Genomic DNA, 24,612 nt, shown 5'->3' on the forward strand with positions numbered 1-24,612 from the left:
AAGAATCAAAAACTTATTTACAAATTTGTTATTTTAGCAGAAAATACCTTGAAGGTATCTGTATCTAAATCCCATTCAAATGTTTATTTCATAAAATAAGAATCGAGGTAAAATATTTGTTGTATCAAGTTGTTTGCCTTGAAAAGACCTTTCATTGGAGGTGTCTGTTGCTGAAATTGACCAAGGCACTAAAAAGTTATTATCAATTTGGCTATTTCAGTCATTATTTCAAGCTGCGACCAAGTTTTTGAAGTTTGTTGGCGCGCTGCAGCTTTATGCTAGTGGTGGGTAAACCGAATCTCCAAATCCGAATCCCAATCCAAGAAACAGTCGGAACAGTCCAAGCAGCGGATAGTGTTCCAAACTGAAGACTTTATGTACAAAATTTTGAAAGGCCTGGTACCACCGTATTTGGGGGAAAGGATAGTTGTTGGGACTGACGTCCATCGGTATCGGCGCCGTATACGTGAAGCAGGTAGTCTGACGCTGTGCTTGTAATGTATTTAGTAAATGTTGTAGTTTTTGAGCCCCGTAGTATTGCATTTGTCAACATGGTCTTTGACTATGATGATGATGAGTAACAAAATGGACAGGGACTTTTTATTTTTATTATTTAATTTAAGTTGATAGAATGAATGAGTCTGCATAGTTTTGAGACACGCGCGCGTAAATGAGGACAATTGGTGGTCATGGCTGTACGAAAAGAAACTTATAGTATCTACACATCTCGCTGTAGTTGGGTCCCTTTCTGTTCTTGATAGTGGCACCACATTATCAACCAACTTTAATTGGCCGTTGGAACTATAAACAGAGCAGAAATATCCTCTTACACTCCGGAAAGAAGTGCCTCGTTAAACTTGGGGGACTCGGCGATTTATCTTTCGAGGTGAACAAGATCAGGTCCCTTTAGTAGTACTCGTGGGTTTCACCACACTATCAATCATTGATAGCTAGCAGTGTTAACCAAAACTGTGCGAAAATGGCTGCCTTACACCGGAAACCAATCAAATCTGATTCGAATCCTAATCGAAGCAAAGCTTAAGAATCCGTCAAATGGAAACCAAATCTTTAGAATCTGTCAGATGGGATTCGAATCTTTAGAATCTGTCAAATGGGATTCGATCCCTAGACGGATTCTAAATCTTCGAATCCTCCGAGTTCCGATTCTGCCAACACTAGTTTTCAGTTTATTCTGGTTGGTGTTCTTTAGTACTTCGTAGACCGTCAAGCGAAGTGGACGTGCGTAAATCACCTCAGAGGTCAACGGTGCGACCCACGGTACCAGGTGTTGGACGTTGGAAACGCGCACTTGTTTACAACCCGCAGTACTTGTTTACAACAACACTGCGTGTGGTGCCGTATGCGGTGAAAACGCACAGCGGAGTGGTAGATACAGTGAATACGGTTAAGGTAGATATCATCCGATCTAGTAGATCGATCGTAGTGTTCCATCCGGCTATTATTTGTTGCATTGTATGTGGTACAAGAAAATCAGCGGATTCAGTAAGGATATCAGCACGTACCGGCCGACCAACCTAGTGCACGGGGAATTACGCCATTGAATACGAGAATCGCGAAGAAGGCAAAGGAGAACCAAAACCTTTCGCCGGGAAGAATGGTTGCCCGTCTGCTGGTGGTGGTGGTGGTTAGTGGAGCATAGCTTTTGTTTTCTGTAATCTTTGCCATTCCAAGAAAATGTGTGGCGTTTCGCTTTGTTAGGTCATCCGGTGGCGCCGTAGAACGTAGTATAGCGTTACCTTGAAAGAAGAATTCGCCCTCTCCCCCCTTCTAGTGTTTGCTGTCTGTCGCACAGCGGCGATGTTTATTTGTGAGTGTGTAGTGGATAAATATCGAATCAAAATCGTTCGCGCGTTTCGTCCTGCTAATGTTATGCGCTTGTGTTTCTAGTGTTCTATAGCGTGCCTGTGTGTCACACAACTATTTGCCGGGTTAGGTTTCCTCGTTCCTGGCCCACGGCCGGGGCTGCAATGATTTGACAGGTGAGAAAACACGAAACGCGAAGAAAATCAGATTCTGAAATCCCGGCAGTCCGTGTCGGGGAAGGCGGCTAAAGCGGGGGTGTGCGATGTGATGAGCCAGTTTATTTTCCCGATGATTCAACAAGGTCCAACACACGTGCAATAACATTACGTTTTCCTTCGCAGCTACAATAGGCCGTGCACACGCTCCGCGATCGTAGTACACTACGCGATGGCTGGCGATCGAGTCATTCAAGCATGGAGGGACGTTATCGCGGCTACTACGCCTGTCGAATGATAAACACTCCATCTTGTTGCCTTCTGTTTTTTAATGGCTGTTTCCTTTCCGTTGATATACGCTTTTTCAATCCCATATGAGTGATCATATTTTGGTGCGTTTTAAAGGGATCTACTACTTTTTAGATTCTAGTAGCAATAACTTGAACAAATTTTAAAATCACAAACTACCCTACATTTGTTACAATTAGACGTTTTATCGTAGCTCTAAAAGAGTATGTAAAAGAGTAAGAGTTGCTGATTTAAACAAATCATCCAAATTGGAGAATCATTTTTGAAAAGAACAAAAACCGAACAGATCACGTTCTATGCGATATATCGGATTAAATGCACCGTTCGAGTTCTTCAAACAAAATTGTGTTGTCCTTGCCTTGTGTAAACGGTTGGCGTTAGCATATTTATCCCTCCATTGGAGATAGCATCGGAAAATAGGGGAGAATGTTAAGCTGTTTAAAAATTCCTCTCCATCTCTCGAAGGGTTCACCTGATGTGTTGGGAGTATGTGTGGGATGTGTTGATGTGATCACTTTGCGTTTAGTAAACAGGTGCAATAAGACTTTCCGAATCTTTTCATCGCCGTACGCGAGGGCGGACGAAAGGTCGATCGCGAAGGTTCCCGTCCTCGGCGAAGGGCATCCATCCGTCTGCTTGTGTGTACTTGATTGAAGCGGAGGTCATCGTTCCGTTACAGTACGCACCGTCACAAAGCACCTATTTACGGTGCGTTCTTGCGTAGAAATCAATTTCCTGGTTGATATAATGGTAACCCTGTGAGTCGGAATATGTACCACATGCCATTGCGCGTTTGAAGAAGCCATAATAAATAACCTAGTAACAATGATGCTCTCCGTTTGATGCGTTGGAAAGGAACGAACGAACGGACCGGGATCTACCAATAGCCAATGAGCAAAGGCATTCAAATCTTGTCTTTTAGTACCTATTGGTTTGTCGGATTTTGACCCAAACAAAGGAAAGATTAACGGGTCGTTAGCGTTTACGCTCCTGTTATCGGTAGATAACGTACCAAAAATTCGAGGAATTAGGAATTATATTATATAATTGTTGTAGCCGTTATCTAAATAGGAAAAGAAGTTTATCTTTTTCCTTGGGGCAATTAGATTACAGTCGATTAGATTTTTTGGAGCTTGTAGCTTTTCGGATCGATGGAGAGATAAGTCTTACTCGCTTGGTGCCCAGATGATAAGAGAGAATATGTTACTGCTATCGATACCAAGGCAGTGCCTTGTACTAAAAATAATTATGGTGCATAATTATGATATGAATGAGCTGATACAGATGGAGCTAACACCAAGCGTAATGTTGGTGACACCAAAGATTTTAGTGAGGAGTAGCACTCCTGTCCTGTACGAGAAGACTGACTATCCAAGTACTCAAAGGAAAACAGCATTGTTAAGCCCTTAACGGGCAGGCATGACCATGAAGCCGGTCGTTACGCCTAGAAGAAGAAGTGGATCAAAACTTATCAGTGCCCAACAAGAAAAATGTCTGTCTGCCCTTAAACCCGGTTTATAAGGATTTAAAGTGTGTGATGTTGCCAAGGGTTCGAATCCCAACCGAGACCGGACCCTCCCCTGTACGAGAGGACTGACTATCCACGTACAACAGGGAAACAAGTCTCGTAAGCCCTTAACGGGCAGGCATGACCAAGAGGTCGTTACGCCAAGAAGAAGAAGAAGAAGAAGAAGAAGAAGAAGAAGAAGAAGATGTTGCCAAAAACTGGACTTTAAATCCATGTTTGGTGTTTGGAAAAGGAGAATCATGGTTTTGAAAGTAGCCGAACTTGAAATCGAGTGTCAAATTTAGCCTGGGGATGTGTTTTTAGTAGTGGGATAGATTGAGAAAACCAACCATCAACCGCAAACCAATGACAGGGTCAACCGGTGGGGGGTCATGTGATTTTGATCACACAAAAAGTTTGGATATTTAATTTGTCTATTTTATGTCAAGGTTTAAATTTCTTCGATTGACAACACTATGCACGAAGTGATTTCTTCCAACATCAGGTACCGTGGGTGGTCGCACCGTTGATCTCAGCGAATGTCCGCAACTAATGTACGCACTTCCGCTTCACTTGTTACTAGTTATCTACATTGGACGATTTTCGTAACTTGCAACTATGTTGATAGAGACAGTGTGTGACGCAATTCAAGCAGCAAGATAAAAAACCCAACACGTGTTTTATCGCCGACTTTGAAACTTTGAAAGAGTCACGTGAAAAAGGGCAAAAAATAACATGATTGTCGGGAACGCCAAAGGCGGTTCATTAGCCGGATGATTCGTTCTACTTCTTAGAAGCAATGCCGGTAACATTTAGTAAACGCGAAGAATAGGATCCAATTGTTTAAGAGAAAAATATAATGTTAAAAAAAAGTTAGTTTAATTATAGATTATTGATCAACAACTTGGTCGCCTAGGGTATCGATTATGGAATCGTTTTTTCTCCTTTGGTTTATAACTAATTACATTTTACCTTCCTTTTCCTTCCACAGCTATCAATGAACAACATCACACTCGGATCGGAAGAAGTTGAGCCTCCTTTATCTTTGCAACCGTCTCCCGCAATGGTTGTTGGACTTCACACTGGAGTTTGACCACCACGATCGTCTTTTCTGCGCGGGGAAAGTCGGAAAAGTTGGTTACATCGCGCTGTTTCCATCTTCTTCGTTCCATCCGAAGGCCTTACCGATGCCTCGTTGCTGCCGGTGGGTGGTTTTGTCTGTTGGTGGGCGATGATTTTTCCTCAAAATCGGTTGCCGAGTGGAATGAAAAGTGATGAAAACAAAAAATTGCCATCCGCCTGATGAAATATTGTGTGTGCCTTTGTGGGATGTGATTTGAAAGGTGATTTGTGATACTGCGAGTGACCGCGGGAAGCTTCTAGTAGACGAATAAGAAAAGGCTCGGTTTGCTACTCGATTACTTTGGGCGAAGAAAATTCATTCGGTGCAAGCGTCCGTGGATAATCCCAACGGAATCGAAACACAAAAAAAGTAGGCGGTGAAATTGAGTGCAGCAGCGTAAATGCCAAACCGTAACCGTATGCCAAACGAGGCTTGCAGTTTCAGTTGTTCAAAGTTGATTGATTGAAAAATCGAGGGATTGCCTTACAAGTTTCTTATTGAAAGTGGTTGTAAAAGAAAAACCTAAACGGTCCGTTTTGGAGTAAAGTGATATGCAAAACGGGTGTTTGGTTTTCATAGGAAAAACTAGAAACCAAGTCAACTATTTGTGAAGAGTTCTTCCCATCAACCTAGCCAAACAACGGAATAGGCCAAACTCGTACCCATGTTGGATGGATCAGTGGAGAAGTAATTGAACGATTGAGACAACCTTGACCATCGACACATGAAGCACATTGAGGTAAGTTTAGACTAATCGGATGCATGGGGGGAAAATGGAAACAAATGTAAGTAAATTTTTCTGTAAATTGGTGCTACCGTCGGAATCATTCAGTTAACCTTTGCGGATTGTTTGCATCGATTTTCAGCTATTGTTCATGGAATTTGGATTGGATTGATTTCCAACATGATGTATCCTCCGTGTTGTTCTACTCACGCACATCAAGAGCGACAGTTGCTTTCCCGAGCTTCAAACACTTGAGACCACCGTCCTCGTTTCGCGTGGCAATGGATATCTCGTGGATTCCGAGATGAAACGTGCACGCAAACAATGATGCTGCCCGAGTCGGTAGTTAAATCGAAACGAACGATCGTGAAAATGCGTTTGGCGCTGCCCTCCAACCTCCAATCGCCCAGTGTTTATGTAAAGTTGTTCGACGCGATTGATTTTCTGGAAAATTTATGACTATATTCTCGTTCAGTTTGGCCCCGCGAAGGAATTGCTGCTGCATCATCGGGCGATCGTGAAGATTATAATGGATTATTTACTCCGTTCCGCGTACGGTTTATGATGTAAACGTACAATGTGTGTGTGCGTGCGTGTGATAATGTTTAAAAATCTTCCCTTGCAAGAAGCTTGCTTTGCGCCGGGAGTATATTTTTGGCACTGTTTAAAAAGAAACACATTCCGCAGACGGGTTGTTGTTCTCTGTTTGATCGACAGTTTACAAATCAAAATTCAACCTGAAGTGGTTTATTGCCACAGGGTGCGAGATAAATCTGCCCCAGAAGTGTACCGGGGCAGGTTCGTTAAACAATATTTCGTTGCTGTTGCCGACATAATTGATTCAGTTCGGTTTCAAGAATGACTCACTTTTTTAATGGTCCGGTAAATATGTTTGAAATGGCTGGTTCCAGGTCAAATATGCTTTAACCACAAGAAAAAGGTGAGCCGATAGGCGCCTGTACCTCACACGTACGTGATAAATGAGAAATCAAACGTTGCGTGTGCCAACCCTTCCGACGGTCGGTGGTGGTGAAGTTTTCCCATGACGTTTCCGAGCCGGAGAACGGTTTGTTTTTCCACTCTACGCCGGCCGTGCAACCGGTTGCTAATTTATAAATCATGCTGAACTTGCGGGTGGGATGGCAGCAGCTTTCGATTGTACCGTTTAGATTCGATGGAGAGCTGCATGTACACACGTATGTTTGGGCTTCTGTTGCGCCGAAGAGGAAAAGGAAGCATTTGTTGGCAAGAATGTTCTAATGCCGCTCTAAACATTCTGGACAACTGGTAAATTCAATTGAACGTGTTTGTTGAAACGATCGTCAACTTTTAGTGAGTGTTGTATTTTATTTAATATTTTTTAACATTCCACTCGCACTCGATTTACATCAAATGACGCTGTAGATGTCAGAGGATCGTTGGGAAATGCCATTACTCATGCATTACAGATCATAAGTGGCACCTTACACTGAACCAGCGGATCGTAAATAACTCTTGAAACAAATAAAATCTTGAAAAAGCCGGGCAACGTGAAGAAGGGAATTTATAAACTATGCCACACTTTTGTCGGATGAAACCGATCCTTTCTTCGTGTGGCCATGGCGCATCCCCGCGGCATAATTGCGAGCATGAATGGCCCCGGCCCGTGGGGGGAATAGGGCGTTGATTTCGGTCGGCCCAGTTGCTGCAACATGGCGTTTTCTGTGGTTGCGTTTGTTTCAAGCAAGCCGAGGGGAACCTATTTTTAACGCAGAAAGCGAGAGTGACCTCATCTGCAACACGTTGTGTCCGTTGAATCTTCTCGGCACCGGCGAAGACGTGGCGGCACGTGGCACGCTTATACTTTCCGGCGTGGACCAGGGAAAACATGATGTCGCAGTCGAAATAATAATATTTACAACCGTCGTCGTCTGCCTTGCGCCCGTTTTCGTTTAAAAAGGTAAGCGTTGTTACTTGTATTTGCGTGGGTTTCGATGTTGTTGTAGTGTGCTTTACTTTTTCGATGATGGAAAATGTGGGCCGTTTAAGAGAGGGTCTTTAAGTAATTTTGCCAGGGAGTGCCTTAGTCACATTGGCTTTCTCCCTCTACAAGTGTTTTACTTTCAAAAGTAATTAATCGCCCATTTAGTAGTGATCGAAGAAGCCGATCCATTTAAACTACTTGCAGTTGCATTCCCTCACCGTCTGCCCTTGATCTGAGGAAGGTTTTCGACGTCTGCTGTTGAGTGTCGGCATATTGCCGTCTTTTTTTACAATGTGTCCCTTCCGACGTCGGTACCATAAACCGTCATGACCTTGTGCCCCGCCGCGACGTGGTGCATCGGAGATATGGATGGTGCACCAACCGGATGACATTGCGTCGGCAGGCAGTAGTGTCGATGTCATGCTCCGATGTCGCGACGAACGTCGTCGGTAGTGAACGAACATCATCATCATCATCATCGACAACATCGTTGACTTGACACTGGTTAGTGTGCACGCTAATGACGCACCCTTTTCGTTGCAACTGCGTCCGAATGTGATAAGCTGAGGTTGAATTTACGGTGCGGTAGTCGAAGGGCAGGAAAGTAATCTCTATTCTGGACACATACAGTTCTCCTGAGCTGATGGATTTTTTGTGTGCATTAGATACCAATTAAACTTGGTTGTATGTATGGCTGAGGGAAGATTGAGATGATCTTGTGGAGATTCAATCATTGTAATCTTGAGTCGAGAACTCGTAGACTGCAACACTGCTCCTAAGATATCAATTTGTAAAATGAAATGTAAATTACTTGTTGAAACATCGAGTAAATTGTACTCTATTGGATGCCAAACATGATGTTTCAAAGTGTAAGATGATGGCCCGATGATGGATTGAAGAGCGAGCAATAAAAAAAAACAGTCTATGAATCAAGTCGTTTGTCTCTAGCTACATCATCCCACTTCATGTGGCATTGTGGCTGGGAACACAACTACAGTTTCATAATCCATCGTAACCGTTACATGAGAAGGTCCTGACAACTGGTCGGAGCTTAGTCATAAGAACAATGTTTACAAGCAGCAAATATATCCCGCAAATTGGTTTCTACAATTTGTTTGACACAGCGCGGTAGCTTTCTAAATTGGAACAGCGTTATTTACAAGTGCTTTACAGCCATTTTGTTTTGCTGTAAGTTTGTTGTGTATACGTGTGAATGGAACCGTAATTTTGTTATTACGGTGAGCTTTTATTTCAGAGCTATTATGTGAACTACTGTTTTTCAAATAAAATGTAGAATAATTGCTGAACGAATTGTTGATTATGGTGAAACTTTTCGTTTAATTTATGCGATTCTTTACCTCATAATTCAAACTCATTTGTTGAGCTTAAATTAGCTCGCTCATGATACCCCCGACCTAATCATGTGATACACATGTACCTTAATCTTATTAATGTGCTTGGTATAATACTTCACCGAGCCCAACGTTAGCCCAAAGTGAGGGGAAAGGGCGATGATCGAGGCCAAGCACTACCGGTGGTGCACACATTCATCCTCGGCTTTCGTTCTTATCAGCAGCAGAAGCCCCGCTAAATGGCCCGGGTGTGAACTCAACCTGGTTTCGATTTATTATTCATCGAAGAACGTGAAACTGTCCACCGAAAAGCGTGTCATTTCTTATGTGTAAAGACACTGAATGGTTTTTCCCACCACGATCGTGCATTATTGAGGTATTCTTATGGTAAATGTCGCAATTTCTACCGTCTGCCGGTGCCACACTAGTCTGGACATCGGAGAGACTTTGCAGTTTGTTGCACTTACATGCGGTAACACAGTTTTCTAATCGATACTATTGATTTGTGACCATTCCGTGGTTTCGCTTTGTTTCGATTCGTTTGCAGTTACAATTTTGCGACAGTCCGTGACTTCACTCCCTGGACGTGTTTGTGCGAACATTTTGGTTTATTTTTAAATATAACAATATGGAAAAAGGTTATCAACAAACTAAAATTTATTTCAACGCCAATATTTGTTTCATAGCTCATTTAACGTCTTTTAGACCGTACAAATCAAAACTACGTGATCGACGTCCAACGACCTGCTTTATAACAGTCAATCTGCGACCTCGTTCAGGGTCCGGAATCCATTTGAACCGCTGATAACCTTCCGCAACCGATGCGACGTGACGTTTTCACGGTGTAGACGACTTTCTTCCGATGCTGGCCGCACCGAAATCGTTTATTGATTTGCATATTATATACGGGGGAACGAAAAAGTTGTGAACAATCCGTGGCACACATTTTTCATTCGCGGCGCGCTCGAGACCGCCATTTCGGAGTATGGTATGTTTGTCTCCAAGCCGTTGCCATTTATTTTGTTGTTGTTTCTGTTTCCATTCCCTGCCGTTTCTTGGACGTGAGCTTCATCGGTGTGTTTGTGTGACTGGCTTTGGCGTTTTTCTGCTACTTCCCGTGGGCTACAGCTGCGGATGGTGATGATGTCATCAGCTGATTAGTGGGATTATACTTCTTTTTAATACAACGTTTACAAGCAGGCGACTAAGTGTCCGTTTTAACCCGCAAGAAGTCGAAGCGAAGAGAAGGTGTGCTGGGGTTGGGTTGGTTTTGGTTGGGTGCGTTGGGCAATAGTGTTCTCTATGTTGTTTATGAGTCGTCCAGAGTGCGCCTTAGAACGTTTCAGGTATGGAATTTTATGATCGTTAGCCACGACGAAGAGGCGTTTGATGTGGAATTTGTGGCATTAGAGTTGTGCAATTCAAATCTTTCTACGAGATTCATTCATGCTAATCTGGATTTCAGACAATCATGAATCACCAAAATTCATTAATATAAATTAGGACAACATTTGTTTCAAAGTTGTAAACAAGTGCAGTTGCTGGCATAGTGAACGCCAAATTAAAAAATTTACAAAACCTTGTCAACTCACATTAATCAATATGTGGAAATTCATTTAGCTATGACATGAATTTATGAATGTTTGAAAATCATTTATGACTCTGAATCTGAATCTCCCAACTCTTTTGTGAAACAAAAAATTAGTTTGTTTAGAAAGAAAAATTGACCTGTTCGTACTAATTTCATAGTTAGTCATGTAATTTCCAGTGAAAAATATTTTGCATTATGTGTCACTTTTCCAGTGAATCATGGTTGATTGGACTTTACCTCTGAGAGCTCTAATTATTAGAAGCCTATTACTGAGCGATTGCTTCGGCAATGTTTTATTTATGTGTTCGCTTCCATCACACAGTTGTCGTTAATAAGCTTCCGGTGCACGACACTAACTGTTGAACATCACAAGGCCGGGGCTGAGATTAACCCGCGGTGGAATAATGTCCAGCTGCCTATTTACAAACTCGGCAGCAACGGCAACGCCCAGGTTGCAGGTTTCACGTCGGGTGGTAAATAATTCGACCATGATGTCATCTCATGACAAGATGCTACTTTCTGCGACCAGCGGGTTGTTTTGTTTCCCTCCTTCCGTCGATAAAAAGTTTGTGTTCCGTTTGTGCACGGAAAAACCAAACGCACACGACGAGCGAAGGGGGCGTCGTTTCATTGATCGTTTTTCGTAAATCGGCTCTCGGCGCGCGTCTTCCATATCATTTGTTTACACTATCAGCTAGCACGGGTTTCAAAAGGCCGGTTGCCGATGCTTTGGCTTTAATATTTTTATTTGATTATTACTTCGCACCATTAGCTAATGGGCGAATGGGGATTTTTTTTTGCATTCGGTGCCTGCAGCCGGGGTGAATTTGCCATTAGACACGCGAATGGTTTGGTTCCTCGACTTTTCTTAACGCAACGTGGCGTGTACTTTGTGTGCGCGAAATAGGATTGTGGGATTCACTTGCGAAGATCATGTCAAGGGTTTTTGCACATGCCACCCGTGACATTCTTTCATTTCGACCGGCCAATCCTGTTTTCAATCTGCTTGATGCGCCGTCCGCGCATCACGCGAACCGAACCTGACTAATGCTTTGATAAAACGTTGAAATCAGTCCTCGACATGATTCTAGCAAGGCGACACCACCAGGGGCCATCGGTGGTTTGTCATGCAAATGGTCATCGGCGAAACCGGGTTGGCTTCGTCATTGAAGGGCTTCTGCCTTTGGACGATAATTTCCAGTCGGCGGGACAGGAAGGAAAACTCGTTGCGCCCACCGGGCCACTTACACTCAAGATGGATGAAGCATTACGCTGACCGATAGGCTGGGAGGGATAGACACATGGATGAGCCACGCCATAAAACCAGCTTTGAGAACTTCTCATTTCGCGCGCTAATTACGCTAATGATATGCATGCCGATAGTTCATCAACTAACAGGCCGTGCGATCGTCGCGCGTGTTGGTCATGTATGAGCCACGGGCCGTGGACGGGTGATAACTCCACGCCGGAAGAAGTGTTATGTGGCTTGCGAGTGGTTGCGTGATGCTTTTTGACGGACGGCACGTTTTTTTTCTTACGTGAACTCATCTTGCCGGCGTCAACGTCGTGCTGATTGTGGCAGGGCTAACCACCACACAACCATGAGTTTTTAAGAGGGTTAATTTTTTGTGGGCTTATGGTTAGTGGTTTTAATAACCAATTATAAATAATGTTGGAATTATGATATACAATTTTCAAAATTAATTTTTATTTATGGGTGACGAATATAAAAATGTATTTGATTACTTTGTGTACCTAAAACATTCTGATCCAACAATCATTAAAACCCGATGCTTGGCTTATTCATGCTATGTGCGCATCAAACGTAACCTCAAAAAATATGGAAGGAAAACAACAATCTTCCAAGTTGTCTAGTGGTCTAGTGCCACATTTTAAGTAATTTATTTTATTCATCAAAAAGATTGATGCGTCAGAGCATGCCATCTTTCATGACTGGTTGTGGTTTTAATTACGGAACAAAAGTGTTTCCACACGGCATATGAAACTATTCGCGCAGGGTGATAGGATTATCAGATTGAACATAGACTTTTGCGCCTGTCTACTACAGGAAACCAGGTACCTGCCCCTTGCTGGTACCAGCTGGTTCGTGAAGAAACGAATGAATATTCATACTGTAATTGAAAACGGAACTAATTTCCGTCACGTTTCACTTTTGCACCGCAAAAAGGGTCCGCTAAGGGGTCAAGAAAAGGGCTGATTGGGGATTAGGTCTTGGAAAAAACTGGCATGTTGGGTAGCATAAACCTTGACTTGCGGCACTAGGCAAGAGCATGTCGGAATTTCACTTTCATTTTGGTTTAGTCTAGCAGTTCGACGACCTATGGTAGTTGCTAGACATGAAATATTGTGAGAGATTATATCTCTGTTTGGAAAAAGATTATCAGTAACCAGTCAAGGACCATGAAATATAAATGGATATTTTTATTTTATTTATACTTGTTCAATTTCGTGAAATAGAAAATTTAACGTGTGTCACCTTACATTTTTTACTAATACATGCTTTTATTTACTTTCAGGAGAGTTGGATGACTTACGAAAACTGTTGAACCGACGCCTCTTGCGCGCCCAACCTCCTTGACGAACTCCTTTCGTCCAATCGTTCAGGATGGCGAACTACTTCCTGTGCCTTGTTATCCAACGGTTGGTTCTACCGCTCATTCTGGCAACATGTAAGTATCTAGCCAACATCTACCCGTGTAGTCCACAATGCGCAGCGTGGGTCGATTTCTTTGGGGTTTTCCCCTACGAACTATGAAGAAAACAGGTGTGGTAGAATCGATTCCTCTTCCTGTAGGAGAACCGCGACTACAAGGAATTTATCATTAATTTTAATTTACTGCCGATCGAAGCGCGGCGTCGTAAAAGTGGTGCTTTTGGCAACAATAATCGCACACAGGAAGGACAGCGTGCCACAAAAACAAGACACGAGCGAGCGAGCTTTAAGGATGGTACACACCTTGCGCTTCTAGTCCAGGTTTTTCTAAACCAAGCAAAATAAAACACCACTACCTCCAACACCACCACCATCACGCGGAAATGTAATCGGAAAGGTCAGGAAATGGCCGCGTGCGAAGAAAAGGCGGCCCTCGCCGGGCGTGCAGTGATTTGGACGATAAAGAAAGAAAACACACCAAAAAAACAACCCCCGTCCCACGACGGCGAGTGTCTTTTCGGTTGGGCGTGACGGAAACGAAAGGAAAATGATTAAAATGTCAGATAGAATGACAACGAACGGGGTGGTGGGCGGCCGGTGCCGGTGGGGTTGGGTTTGTATAACGGCTGGTCGGGGTATCATCCTTCCGTTTTTCGTTTGTTTTTTACCGGATGTCGAAGTGATTCCGAATCCGGCATGCCAGGTGGAAGGCTCCGTTTATGGTCCGTTGTAGGAGGGAGGAATGGTTTTTTGGAAGGAATTTCTGGCCCGTTAATTTGAACAGTTTGATGAACTAAAATAATTTGTGCAAATCAGTTCAACTTGGAATCCATTCAGTAGTGTATGATTAGAATTTGGACTTATGAAAAGTATTTCGTAAGTTAGTTTGATTTTGTTGACCTTGTTTTGTTTATTTTATTTTCGTTATTTTTTTTAATATTTGTTGCTTGTTTTGTCTTTGTTTCAACACTTTTGTAAACAATGTTGCATAAACTTAAAATTAAATTCAGTTTTCTTCTCCATTGTTTTGGAACGAACCTTTTTCATCATTTCAATTATATTACACACCTACAAAGCGGTTGTTATGTCATAAAAGGAAGATTCATTCATAGTAACTCCGACGAACAGAACTTTGTTTGTGTGGAGAAAGACGCACGTTTTCAGTTTTCTTTGCCTCACGATGAGTTTACGGTGGGCTGTTAAACTATTACGCCAGGGTTACAGCATTTCACACTTGGATCTGCTAGATGGGACGGAGGAAAAGTCATTATGTCACGGCAAAGCAAACGGTGCAAACGGGGCCAGCCAAAGAAATCACTATCGGAAACGGAATCGATTGACCTGTCGGCCCTTTTCTCCTCGACCACGCGGCTTAGCCTGTTTATGGACACATCTACACACATGTAGTCAGGGTGTTATGTTGGCGAATTGTTTCCTCTTTGGAGGCTTACTAACGCCATCGCGAACGGAGGTTGATTTGTCCATTCATCGATGAGCTTAGGGTATCCTTTGCAGAAGGATCTAGGAACTCGTTCATTCGCGAAAGGTGAACGAAACATGCGTCAATCAATCCCCTGCCATCCTCCGGCCGGTGGACAAACAACTCGTGTCCTTCCCTGATCGGATTAGTGAAACCGTTGGGGAGTCCATTCCATATCCGCAACGGTACGAAAACCGCTTAGTATCAGGTTTTATACAAAAGGTAGAGCTAGAATGTTGGTTGCCGCCATTCAACCTTGCTTAGAATTCCCTTTTTGGCCTAGTTTTCCTGCGGTCAGTAGCACGTGTGGAGTGTACGATTTTTCGTGCTTCATGTTTCAGACTCTGGTTGGGGTCAAGTTTACCAAATCGTGCGACACGCTCGTAAAAAAAGGAGGAACAAGGAGAGGTTCCAAAAAGGCAACTTTAACCAGGTGACTTTTTCGCGCTGCCTGCCTAATTGATTGTCTGCTACACCGGGAAAAAGAGGTCAACACGACGCTGGCCATTCCATCGAAAACGGATATTTGCTACGACCATGCATCTTGTGCCAGGAGCCAAGGACAGGAGTATGGGTCACCCTTGTGTGGCGTGATTAGTAACGGTGGTGCGTTTTTCCGGCGTCGTAGAATTAAAAAGGATATAAATCATCAGCCTGTAAGTGTCACGATCTGGCACGGACGATGAAGAAAAAGGTAGTAAACGCACGGTTACTATTCTATCACGTCCCATTAGCGCCATTAATGTGTGCACCACACATAGAGCAACCGTGTGCACGCTGGCGTACTCCCTCGAGCGCCACTTGTATGCTAATTTTATTACACTTTTTCCCCTTTCCACTGGATCCTTCCCGGACTAGTGTGTGTAGCCGTTTCATTCCATTTTCGTCCTATCGGCGGATTTGCGGATTTGTGTATGTTCCACTGCGTCCCCAGGGGAATCTAGGGGAGGTCGGCACTAGTTGGTAGTAAAGAATGCTGCCATTGGACTGAGTGCTGCTTCCGGGAGGATCCATTTGGGCTCGCCCTTTTCGTCCTTGTGGAAGATTATGTCCTCACCTGCAACGGGGGTATCCACGGTCGGGGTTTTCTTCTATCTATCGTTTTATCCTTGTTAGCTGGACTGCGTTTGTGTTGAGTTTTATTTTCCGCCCTTCTGTCCTTGCCCGAACATCACGTTTATGCGCTAGTTGAGTTTTTAGAGCGTGGAATGAAGCAGTGCGTGTCACACTTTTTTTAAGCGGCATTTGAAACCGACCGGGTTTTGGCCCACTTCCTGATGTTGGTGGGAGTACTGCGTGCAAGGATGTAGAATTTTCCTTAGTACCTTGTTCGTTTCTGAAGAAAAAATGAAATGTTGAAAAAAAGGAACCCAGCGTAAACAATATGCTTCAGGGTTGACAAAAATCTTAAGTTTGAATTAGATAAATTACATTAATCAATCCCCGTGTCCTGTAAAAATCGAAAGTCGTATAATACTCGTAAAAATATGAAAATTAATAAGTTTCAGAAAGACCACAACCAAAAACATCGTAATATGGGAAAGGCTTAGTAAATCGATTATGTAGTAAGTGAAAACATACCTGGAAACGTTAAATTGGAATTTATGTTTCACTTAGTATATTTTCGTAATATAGCATTTTAAAATTATATTCTAATCCGTCCATAATCAGAACGAACTACTATACTACGAAAAATAATTTTTCCATAAATACGCCTTTATGCCTGTTTTAAATAATATTTATATATATAATATTTAAAACACACAATATTAATTAATTCTTCAAAAAAAAAAAAAAGGATCCTCACTTATTCATGGTTTCAACACATTTCAGTAGGATAATGACAAGTACTCCATAAAATATTAAATAATGAAATCTGTTTAATATCCGTTTTCTAGGTTTGCTGATGAGACCGGTAGGACTGGCCGTTCCATATTTAATATTCCTGCTGGTTTTGCCACACGTGCCTGTTGCCAACAAGAAGACCATCCTGGGTAAGCACTCTCATATTTGGTCCCATGAATAACTTCTCTAATTATTCTTCTATATCTTTAGGACCAACTGGACTCTTCATGAGGTTGCTGATCCTGGCGACAATCCTCGTCCTTGCGGCGGTGGTAACGTTCCAATTGGTGCTGATCGGTTTCCCAAGTAGTTCGGTCGAGAGTTGCCAGCTGGGCGAGATCGTGCTCCGGCACATTGGGCTCGTGTCGTTTAACGGGCTCGGCGCGTGGATGGTGGTGTACTGGTTGGCGCCGGAGGTGCTCCTGTTCGTCGGTGCCATCATCGTGCACATCTTGCTGCGCAAACTGACCGGCGTGATAGTGCCAAGGCGACGGGCAAATGCATCCACAGCGGACGATACCGAACAGGGTACGGTCGCTTCTTCCGTGCTGGAGTCGACGTCCGTCGTGCCGGAGGAGGAACCACAGCGGAGTCTAATCAGCCCGGAGCGGTTACCATTCTTCACGAAGCTCGGCGTGCTACTGTCCATGTGCATGCTGTGTGTGACCGGCATTCTGCAACCGTCGGCGCTGAGTGGCGTGTACTTTATTGTCTTTCTTGGCGCCGCCTCGTGGTGGGCCTGTTATAAGCAGTTAGACAGGTACTATAAGCGATACTAGTATGTGGTTATTATGACGTTAAACGTTTTCATTTCATTTTCCACTCATTTCAGAGCGTTTGGAATAGTTTTAAAGATCACACTGGTGTTTCTAGTCATACACATCATCCTGTTCCTGTCGTACCAGACGCCCTGGCCGCAGAAGATGTTGCCGTTCAATGATACGGCCGCACGGGTGCTCGGCCTTAAACCCATACTCAACTCCTCCTGCAACCCATTGGAACTCAACGTGGCCGACATCCGAGACGTGCACTTTAACTCGGATTTTGATACGGATGTTTATCTCAATCCTATCTTCCTGATACTCTGCTACTACTGCATCACGCTGACCTCGTCATTGCTACTGCGGACAAGAGTAAGTAGAGTCGTTTCGAGCATGGGTAAATCCGTTTTTTTTGTTTTCCCTTTATCATATTGAAACACTTCGGTTGTTGACTTACCAAATTAATACTTGAATCCAACTTTCATCCCATCGCTAACGCCAACTGTATTGGATTATTGTCTTGCATGGTGTACTGAAACTAAATCGCCCTTCGTCACGTAAAACTATAATATTCCCTTCCTTTTTGCTTGCGTATTGATTCCGGATTGCATACGCAAATTATCAAATTGATGTTCCTGAATTAACTTATATTATAAAAATGCATCAACGCTATTGCTTGCAAATGCTGCCGCAACAATAATGTGAACCACGTCGCGTGGGTTTTCACAAAAATCAAAACGTATAAAACAATATTCTACATACAAAAATGTCGCACCGCCATGTCGTACATATACGCAGACCGACGCCGAGAAGGAAAAGAAACGACAGGATCTGTCGAGTCAGCTCGAAAATGGCATTAGACTGCAAAATCAAATTTCCTTCCGTATGCAGCGCAAGAACATCCTGCGCAAAACGCTCACCAGCGATCGGTGGCGTGGTGCTGCACGGAAGGTGAAAGTAAGAGACACTTTGTTTATGTCCTTTTTTCATTTTTGCTACATTTTCTTCTTCTTTCTTGTTTACCGTTTGGGAGAGACTTATTTTTAACTGCTGTTTGCTGCTATGCTGATGATTTGCTTGCGTAAAAAAATGATGCTTGATTTCTATGATTTGTTTAAATTATTTACAAAGAGGTAATATAGCTATGTATGGCTCGAAGTTATGTAATGCCGCAAAAGGTAGGTTTTTCAAAGGTGGTACAAGTTGTATGTTTATTGCTTCAAATTGATGACCTCATTAATGTGCTAACATGATCAAAAACAGAACATCAATGCAACTGCTTTCAGCAATCACCTAATTGACTAAACCAATTGTCCCCGCAATATTTACAACTTTTGCTAACCTTTTGTTAAGTGTGTAATACATATTGATAATACCCTTGTTTTGTTCAGTTTTACTACTTATTTGATATTTACTCATTATTAATACTTTATTACAATTTTTAGATGTTTTCTTTCGACTGTTTTACTAATTATTTCTTACAAATCTGTGATTGCTGATTGTGTGAAATTTTATTCTTTCTTTTTTCCTTTTTTCTCTTTCTTTTACTAAATTTGCGATCGAAATTCGTCAATTACTTTTCATGCTCTTTCAAACATCGCGTCAAACATGGACTTCTTTCTGGAACTTTGTTCGGCACTCTTTCTACTTCTTCTACTACTTTTTTCTCTATCTCGCTGGGTTATTGCGACCCGTCTACAACATGCACTCATTTTTCATTCATCATTTCTCTTTGCATCATCATCATCATCATCAACACCATCACCTAAATCACATCTTAACATTTCCGTCGCGCGTGTGCTCGGTTTTTGGGAATATTTGGTGTGGACGCGTGTGGGGTTGTCCTCCGAAAAAAAAATCCAAAGGAACAAGCGCACTATGGTGGTCCTAGTGCCCGAGGATACTACACCTACGGTAGGTCGACGACATACGGCACGACAGGCAGCAGCACACTGGTAAATTGTGACGTTCCGGACGAGCGAACACCCGTACGTATAGCAAATGCATTTTGCCACCCCTTCCCTCCGCTCCATTGTAGTTCGATCCGTTTTAGAATAGTAAGAATATCGAACAGAAGGAAGAGAACTGTACGGATGAATTCGGCGGCTTTATTAAACAATATGAGCTTTTTTACAAAATTTCAAATACTTCCTAAACGTTCTTATTTAACGTTAATGTACTTGTCACATAGTGTTTACAATCTGTGTGTTTTCTGTACCATACCTGTGTGTGACTGTGTTTATAAGATGTTGTTCTACTTCAAACCATCGGATGGACCATTTCTCATAACGATTTTAATAATTTTCCTTTCAGCTGATGCGTCGGGGAACGCATAGAATACGAGACGCTTCTGCCACCGACGGCAAAGAAAATGCTCAAACAGACCAGATAGCATTAGAAACATTAGGTAAGTGGGAAAACTTCTGGGGGGCATTTCTAGATCATCCAGGTGCTTTTGAAGTGGCACGCTGAGCAATGCTCAAGGTAGATAAATCACGTACACTGTTTCCTACACTCTTCAAAATTGGTTCCAAAAAGAAACCAAACTAAACAAAGCAGGTTTCTATTTAATTTGGGATTTATTGTACTCGGTCTGCTTTAGTTTTTTGTTCACGCTAGATTTCAGTTTTTGCTAGTTTCGTCATCTCTTTGCATCGTTTTTCATCCTTATAACATAACTGTATAACTACGTTGACAACAATTTAACTCGTTTTTTTTATTCTTCGTTTCTTCATCTTCCCCCCTTTTGTTACCATTGGCATTATGGATTTTTGTGTCTTTTATGCTTCTCGTGCAAAACCATCATCCCTTCCTCAATACAAACACCCCTTGTGTGCCTGTGTTTGCGCATCTGTAAATATGGTCCGTGGTGCAAATGGGTGAAACGCAACAAAATATCAACAATATCGGTGTGATCGGATCGTCGATCGGATGAAAACCTATCAATGAAAAATGATACGACACGACATACTCTGTTACTGACTGATCTTTACCACTACCCTCTGACCTCTCGGGATCGGGCTGGTGTACTAATGTACTAAAGCAACACATACCGCCATTTCAGACGAGGAAGAACCATCCAGCTTCTTCGAGCAAGCACTGTTGGCCATTCGGAACGTGGCCACCTACATCTATAAGAATAGCTACATCTTTACGAACGTAATTATGATGGTAAGTGCTGCATGATGACGATCGGAGGGATCGTGTGATTGGTGCGATCCTAATCTTCCCGGCCTTGTTTTCAGGTTTGGAGCATCATGTACCATAGTTGGTTGACTTTCGTGCTGCTGATCTGGGCCAACCTGATCTGGATCCTGCCGAATCATCGAAAGAACATGCTGAATTCCAGCCCGTTCCTTGTGATATATGCCGAGCTGCTGCTGTTGGCGCAATACCTGTACGGAATGAACCTGACCGAGGCTGAACTGCCGACGAAGTTTGAGGTAAAAGTCTCTCAATCCGTGTAATAAGCAAACGGCGGCGTGTATAAGCATTACTTTCCGTAGGGATCGGGTATCAACCTAGAGCAGTTGGGTTTCGTGCGACGCCTAGAGTATCCGTGTGTGCCACTGCTCGTGAAGTCTTTGTTCACCACCATGTTCTGGATCTCACTGCGCCAGCTCATTCAGGAAAAGCACACGGAACGACGTGAGTCGATGATTGCCAACATGGCAGCGCCTTTGCAGCTACCGGTAGGGGCCGCCACAACAGCTGCCACCGGACCCTCGCCCTCGTCCGATCGATCTCAGGAAAAAAAGTCTTCCGCCATTGTGACGCGCATGGCGAAGTTTTTCAAGTCCTTCATGATCAAGTTTTGGATCTGGGTGGTTGCTCTGACGCTGTTCCTGTCGGCAATCATCGGCAACCGGATGACCGTGTTCCGGATTGTGTATATGGTGCTCTTCCTGTGCTTCGTACTTACATTCCAGGTGGGCTATATGGTGGATATTGAAGAAATACCACTAAGAACCTTAACCAAATCATGTTTCTATTTTTTTACAGTTTTCTTTCCGAGTGTGGCGTAGAATAATGTGGGTTTTCTGGGTGACGGTGATCGTTTACTCGATGATTATTTTGGTGCTGGTGTACTTGCATCAGTTTGAACAGTTCCCCGGGTATTGGGAAGCAATAGGCATATCGAAAGAATTGTAAGTTTGGATTTGTGATAGCCCATTTAATTTCTGGGTGGGATATTGCTCAAGTGAAATTTTTCTTTCAGACAAGAAGATATTGGACTGGAGATATTCAAGACGGGTCAACTTTTCTTGCACTTGGTCAACCCGACTTTGGTGGTCATCATCACCGTAATCCAGCTGCACTATTGTCATACGAGGTTTTTGGTGATCAGTGAAATTCCTTCCGTGTAAGTTTGTTGTAGGTTAGACACATCTTTACAAATCAAATCAAATTTCAATTAAATTTTATAGCCAAGACCAGCCGGAATCGGAACAAGATGTTGTTTCGTCAACCGGCGCTGCTGGGTATGGCACGTTTGACGACAAAGAGGCAAAAGACGATGCAGTGTCAATCTCCGAACCACCATCGCGAGCTACTACGGTTCAAGAGCAGACACCAAAGCATGTGCCGACTACCGCTGCGCCTTCAAAGGATGCCCACGATGACGACGATGATTGTGAGAGTGAAAAAATTGAAGATTTCCGCTTCCGCAAACTGTCCCGACAGGAGATTACAGGCTACGCACGTAGCGCATGGCGGCAAACGTTGCAGCTTGTGGAGCTTACGTGGTTGTTTTTCGAACTGCATCTGCTGAAAATAGTGCTAATTGTAGCCTTCTCGCTGAGTGTGAACTCGGTCAACTTCCTGCATCTGTTGTACGTCGTCCTGTCGGTGTTTACCGTGAAGGCCCACCTAACCGGAAAGCACAACTCCGTGATGCACAATCGGTTGATAAGGATCACTCGTGTCATGTCGCTGTTTTCAGCGATCATGCTCATCCTCACCATGATCTACCAGGTGAAGTACATCAAGGAGGAGAATTTCCAGAGCACTTGCCCGGATAGCATCGATCCGGATACGAACTCGATGGACATGAACAACGCCAAGTGGTTCGGAATGAGAAAAGCGGGACAGGGGCAGACACTTTCGGATTTACTGCGACCGTACCTGGTGTACATTATCATCGTGACGGTCCATGCGGTGACTATCTTGCGGCAGACGATCCACCGTATCCGGCAAGGGAAGTCTCCAAAGACGCCTCCGTTTATGTTCCCGCAAGTGGGACGCGCCGATGCGGATAAGAACATTCGGAATATGATCATGTACCTGTTTAATTACGGCTACTACAAGTTTGGCGTTGAAATATCGCTCGTCGCACTAATCGTAGTCATCGGTAATCGGATGGACGTGCTGTCCATGTTCTACGCCGCCTGGCTGGCCGTTATGTTTCACATGACGCGGGCTGGATTACTGCGCGTGTGGAAATGGCTGACGTGGTTTATCGTGATCGGGATTCCGATACAGTACGTCCTGTTCGTTGGGCTCCCACCGTTTGCGTGTGTCCCGTACCCGTGGGTCATCGCGCGTTTGGATAATTTCCGCATCTGGGCGATGCTACCCGACAACACGGCCCAGTTTCGAGCGGTCGCCAATAAAATGGTGTCCGACTTTGTGCTGCTTATGTTTCTGTGCCGGCAGACGGTGGTGTTCCGGTTGGAGCACAGCCCGCCGAATGGCTTTGGCGGAGGCAGCAATGGGCCGGTGCTGGAAGATTTCAACAAGCTCGACGAAGGCACCTTCCAGAATCCGACGCCAGATTTTATCACGAAAATACGCAACTGGTTGGATGTGTTGAAGCGCTTCCTGTTCCTGGTGTTTTTCTGGCTAACGCTGGCCGTAGTGTTCCTGTCCGGCTCGAGCCGGGTGAACCTGTTCTCGATCGGATACTTGATCGGGGCGTTTTTCTTCCTTTGGCAGGGAACCGATTTCTACCTCCACTCCATCGAGTATATTTTGAAGAGGTAAGATACAATGTCAATAGTTTTCATTATTTTGTCCCATTCATACCTATCGATTCCATTCGTTTCGCATTTTTTTCGCAGATGGAACATTCTCATCTGCTACAATGTGTTCGTTATTGGGGCGAAAGCGTTCTTGCAGCTTTTCGGGTGTCTGTTTATGGACCAGCTGATGAACAACACCTGCTGGGTAATGCAACTGTTCGGCATCACCTGTCTCTCAGCATCACTACCCACGCCACCGCCCGGCACGGGAGAACCGGGTGATCTGCAGTGCAAACCTCCCGATCCGTCCGACGTCGGGTTGTTCTGGGACGGTGTGTGTTTTGCCTTCCTGATTCTGCAACGACGGCTTTTCTCAAGTCACTATTTCTGCCATATTATAAACGAATCGAAGGCGAGCAAATATTTGGCTTCAAGGTAAGCGAAAACGGAATTTCAAAGCACGTCGCATAACAATTTCATCTTCCTTTGCTTTTCTCTTTCTCAGAGGTGCCGAGTTGATAGAGGAGCTGCGAATCAAAGAAAGTACACTGGAGGCGGAACGGGAGCGACAGATACTGGAGAAAATCAAAGCCAAAATGGACCGCATTAAGGCGACTCAGCAAAAGATTCTGGAGGCGGTTCAGGATCCGGCTACACACGCCATAGGTAAAACCATTCGGGTCCTCCCTCTGCCCTGGTACTTGCTCTCCAGTAGCTCCAGGCTTCAGTTGACTTTGGTTTGCAAACTTTAATTTATTCGATTTCGAACCGTTCATCGTGGTTTTCCAAAGCGATATATTTTCCCTGAGACCGGTTAAGGGTTGCGTTTTCTGTCAAGATCGATGTTCCTCTTGTCGTTTTGGGTTAAAAAAGCGGCGTATATGACACGAGGATATTCCGGTAGATTATTCATCGATCTATCTTTCCATTGAATAGTGTTTAACAAACAATAGTTGTGAATAAGTTTTTGAAAATCAGTTTTACATGTAAGTATTTTATGTTTTATTATTTTGTACAACATTTAAAAAGTGGTGGCAAATGGTGTCCAGGTTTATATTTTTTGGGATCCATTTCCGAGAGCGGTTATTTATGATGTGTTAAATGACTTAGCTTTCGCATTATATTACACCATTCCAACTCTTCGGAAAACCGTGTCATCGTCACATCACACCCTCATGAAAGGCCTTTTTAAACCATCCACTTTGCATCGTAGTGTTGTTCCGCACCGCCGATTGTAGTTTTGTGACCCAACAGCTAATAAGGGTCTCACTGTAGTCAGTTCGCAGTACAAAGATAATGTAGCATTTGACAACAACTGTGAGTTGCACCAAGTAGTTAGATGAG

General features: G+C 43.6%; 1 protein-coding gene across 2 annotated transcripts in view; it reads left to right on the top strand.

The window, feature by feature from the left end:
- Positions 1-1,543: 1,543 nt before the first annotated feature.
- LOC131266222 (piezo-type mechanosensitive ion channel component) overlaps positions 1,544-24,612 on the top strand; it is a 35,997-nt gene continuing 12,928 nt past the window's right edge. The window contains exons 1-17 of one of the 2 annotated variants that reach the window (XM_058268633.1): positions 1,544-1,642; positions 1,909-2,000; positions 4,787-5,657; positions 13,086-13,238; positions 16,601-16,696; positions 16,758-17,307; positions 17,380-17,680; positions 18,107-18,265; positions 19,622-19,715; positions 20,352-20,479; positions 20,554-20,751; positions 20,815-21,237; positions 21,311-21,456; positions 21,528-21,671; positions 21,736-23,286; positions 23,368-23,703; positions 23,774-23,934. In XM_058268633.1, coding sequence (XP_058124616.1) covers positions 13,175-13,238; positions 16,601-16,696; positions 16,758-17,307; positions 17,380-17,680; positions 18,107-18,265; positions 19,622-19,715; positions 20,352-20,479; positions 20,554-20,751; positions 20,815-21,237; positions 21,311-21,456; positions 21,528-21,671; positions 21,736-23,286; positions 23,368-23,703; positions 23,774-23,934 — 4,351 coding nt within the window. In that variant the 5' untranslated portion in view covers positions 1,544-1,642; positions 1,909-2,000; positions 4,787-5,657; positions 13,086-13,174. Of the gene's footprint in view, positions 1,643-1,847; positions 2,001-4,786; positions 5,658-13,085; positions 13,239-16,600; positions 16,697-16,757; positions 17,308-17,379; positions 17,681-18,106; positions 18,266-19,173; positions 19,297-19,621; positions 19,716-20,351; positions 20,480-20,553; positions 20,752-20,814; positions 21,238-21,310; positions 21,457-21,527; positions 21,672-21,735; positions 23,287-23,367; positions 23,704-23,773; positions 23,935-24,612 lie in introns of those variants that run through there. The other variant, XM_058268634.1, reaches the window with a different exon arrangement.

Source organism: Anopheles coustani, chromosome 2 (genome assembly GCF_943734705.1).
Source record: "Anopheles coustani chromosome 2, idAnoCousDA_361_x.2, whole genome shotgun sequence".
NCBI lineage: Eukaryota > Metazoa > Arthropoda > Insecta > Diptera > Culicidae > Anopheles > Anopheles coustani.